General features: G+C 35.8%; 1 protein-coding gene across 2 annotated transcripts in view; it reads left to right on the forward strand.

Annotated features, from left to right (window-relative positions):
* LOC130216418 (uncharacterized) overlaps positions 1-3,278 on the forward strand; it is a 3,952-nt gene extending 674 nt beyond the window's left edge. For both annotated transcript variants that reach the window (XM_056448317.1, XM_056448318.1), the window contains exons 2-4: positions 1-52; positions 2,488-2,790; positions 2,872-3,278. The exon at positions 1-52 is cut by the window's left edge. In XM_056448317.1, the coding sequence (XP_056304292.1) occupies positions 1-52; positions 2,488-2,790; positions 2,872-3,032 (516 nt within the window). In that variant the 3' untranslated portion in view covers positions 3,033-3,278. The remainder of the gene's footprint in view (positions 53-2,487; positions 2,791-2,871) is intronic.
* Positions 3,279-3,703: the final 425 nt, after the last annotated feature.

Below are 3,703 nucleotides of genomic sequence, written 5' to 3' on the forward strand. Positions count from 1 at the left end.
ATCATCAGCAAGAGACTAAATTCCAACCAGAGGTTCAATGTTATTCTCTATGGTGGGTAAAATAATGTAAATTAAGATAATTACACTGTAAAAAAATGATTAGCTGACTTTAAAAAAGGTGAGTAAACACGTTGTCTTAAAATGATTAAATACATGAGCTATGTGCATAGTTGGAAAAAAACTTAAGTCAACTTTAAGTTAGTGGTCAAAGTTGAAGGTGTCCCCCCACCCCACCCCCCAGCCCTGCACATTTTAAATGTCTCTTTTATTTGACACAAAAGGATCAGTTCATGGATCTCTCTGTTAATGAGCTGATGATCTGAATCAGGCGTTTTAGGAAGACATACAAAATGTACAGGGTGGTGGGGGCCCTAAGACCAGAATTGAGAACCACTGACTTAAATGAACAGTCCAGCTTGTTCCTCAAAACTAGGCTCATTTTACAACTCCCCTATAATTAAACAGTTCTACAATTTTTTAATCTATTCAGCAGAACACTTTTAGCTTAGCTTAGCATTAGGATTGGGTCAATAGATGATTCCATCGTTCATCACAGATGGCCGATAGCCACCACGATGCTAAGCCGGCATCACAATCCTCTGCACCATACCTGTTGCAGCATCAACCAGCTCGCAAAAAATACACACTTAGGCCCCGTTTACTCTAATACGTCTTAGTTTTAAAATGGCATTTTAGAACGAAAACGATCCACATTCACACTGGCGTTTCACCTAGCATTTCTGAAAATATTCCACACTATACAGCTGAAAACGCACATCACATGGCCACACACACACACTGTCAAGCACTGCAGCGTCTGAGCTCCAGCAGTCAGCTATGCAGAGAGCAGAGCACGTCGGACAGTTTATCAAGGATGTACCGCTGGATCGTGTCTCACTACAGTTGTTAAACATGATATTTAATTATTCTTATCTGTATCTAATGACTCTTCTGTCTTTTGAATCTATCAGGTAAATTGTCACAGCATCAGTACACTGCTTCAATCTTTCGCTTACACACTTGTACTTGAATTTTAGTGAAAACCTCAGATACTGTTGGTTGGTTGCTGTTGGTTGTGCACCTTTTTCCAACCAAGTTTGTCGACGCCATTATAACGACACAGATCTCTCTGCCTATTCATGCCAGAGTCCCGCGGAAAAGGGGATTGACAGGTGGTAATTTGTGTGCAACTTCTCTTTATTGATTTATGATTTAGCGCCAGACAGAATCTGCAGACGTATTTTGCTAATTCTGTGGAGAATTTTGCTAAAAATCTGTGGATTTCTGCAGAATTATTTTGAGAGTATCATAACTAAAACCTTAATATGTAAAATAAAAATAATATCTTTTTGACTTTTATTTAATGTTTACAATGCAAATTCAATTAGATTCACTTTATTTGGTAAACAAAGCAAGTCTCTCATATAATATATCTACTAAAAGACAGAAAATATTACTGTACAAACTGCATTGTACATAAATCACATGAACATTTTAATATTAGCCAATAATATTACTGTAATCAATTTTAAAAAGTGAATATATATAGATTTACACACATTTACTCAAGTAAATAAGCAGAATTAATGATGGGCTAAAAATCTGTGGAAAATCTGTGGAATTCTGCCTGCGCAGATACCATGTGGGCCTATGGGTAAAACAAAGACCATGCAGGTTAGGTGGTTGAAACATTAGGCTACAAATAATTAATTTATTATGAATTAATTAATTATTCATAAATGATTAATTCACCGCTGCCTACAACGATGATACCATCGTCCATCACGATGTTTTACATTAGACATCGTATGATGCCAAATTCGTTGACATCGATCAGATTAGACCATTAGCATCTTGTTCAAACATTTTCCTATTTAAAGCGCTTCTGTAGTTACATCTAGTAATAAAATCAATGGAAAATGAAAAGTTGCTATGTACAAGACCAGCTATGGCTAGGATCTATACAGAACTCTCATTTCTGTCTAATAAACAAGGTACTTTGCTGCCATACCATAGCTACTGCCGGCACAATTAAATTATGCAGCTTTGTTAACCTTAACTAACCTCTATCATAGTACACAATGTAACTACAGAAAAGTCAAGCCTTAAATAGGAAAATCATCAAAACGTTTTTGTCATTATTGAGTAAGATGCTAACGGTCTAATCTGATTCAATGATCTATGCTTAACTCTTATAAAAAGTGCTCCCACCAGACACGAAGATCCGCTGAAGTAAATAAAAATGGTAAAATTCTTCTTTTTATCTCTAGGAGAGTTGTAAAATTAGTTTTAAAAAAGGACGAGCGTTCCTCCCACATGTAAGTCACATTGTGTTTATTCACCTTTTTAAATTAAAGCAGCTAATCACTTTTTACAGTGAACTGAATATATTTAAATGTTACAGACTTAGTTTTTCAAATTTTATTTTACTATTATTACCTGGCTTAAATTATGGCTAATAATGTTTATTTCATAAAACTTGATCAGGTCCTCTGCCTGTTCCTGTCATCAGCAGTTACTCTACAACATGTCCTTCACTGTCGTCGTCATCATCAGTGTCCAGATGTTTAGTGTTGTGTTCAGTGTTGAATGTGAGTGCTGTGAGTCTCTCCTGGTACAAAGGAAACAGTGTATTGTCCAGCAACAGTGTGTCTGATCTCAGCATCAGTCTCTCTCTACCTCTGGAGGTGGAATATCAGGATAAAAACACCTACAGCTGTGTGGTCAATAACACAATCACAAACCACACCACACATCTGGACATCAGTCAAATCTGTCGCACATGTGAAGGTATGATAATGGTGATTTTAGCAGACTTTACAAATCTAAAAGAGTTAAAGTGATGTTTATAACCTTCTGTTTCTCCCTCAGACTCTGTCCAGTGTTGTGGATTTACTGATGCTGTGATCCGATTGGTCATCTCTGCTGTAGTGGGCGTGGCCACTGTTGCTGCGGTGATATATGACATCATATCGGAACGTTCAGAAAGACAGCGTATAAAAAACAGCAGGAGGCGACATTTTCAGATCTAACACACTTTTGAATTGTGGTTTTAAAGAAGCAGGCAGTCTCACTGATTTTACTGATGACTCTTGTTAAACAAATGAACGCATTCATTAAGTTGTAAAAGTCCTTGCTAGATCAAAAAATAAATAATAGAAATACTTTTCCCTGATTCCTGCAACAAGCTATTACTGAAAATGTGAAATGCATGCTTTCCATTGTGTTTCTTATTATTAATTATTACTATGCAACAACTGTCTTACAATTAAATATTACTGTGCAATAATTAGCAATAAATCAAAATGAATTATATGACAGAATAAATTACTTTACTTACAGATTGAATATCCATTGACTATTGGTTGTTTATTGTATATTTTGGATGGATGTTGAATATAGTTGATGGAAACTACATCATTCAGAACTCTGAACAGTACCTTTTATCCTCGAAAATGTATTTAAAAATCATTAATTTTAATCAAACTCTAGGAGATGTTTAACTCCCTCTGCTGGTCATCTGAGCTAAACTGGATAAGACTACACTTTTATTAACCTAGATAACAATAATGTAGTGCTCTATTTAGCAAAAATACAACTTTTTACCAAACTTATCCAAACTTATCAGTGTGATCTATGTCCGGACACCAGATGGAGCTCTTGACAAGCATCTGAATGAGTTTCTCTCAAGTGGAGGAGTCAG

The sequence above is a fragment of the Danio aesculapii genome, chromosome 22, assembly GCF_903798145.1.
Source record: "Danio aesculapii chromosome 22, fDanAes4.1, whole genome shotgun sequence".
Classification (NCBI taxonomy): Eukaryota; Metazoa; Chordata; class Actinopteri; order Cypriniformes; family Danionidae; genus Danio; species Danio aesculapii.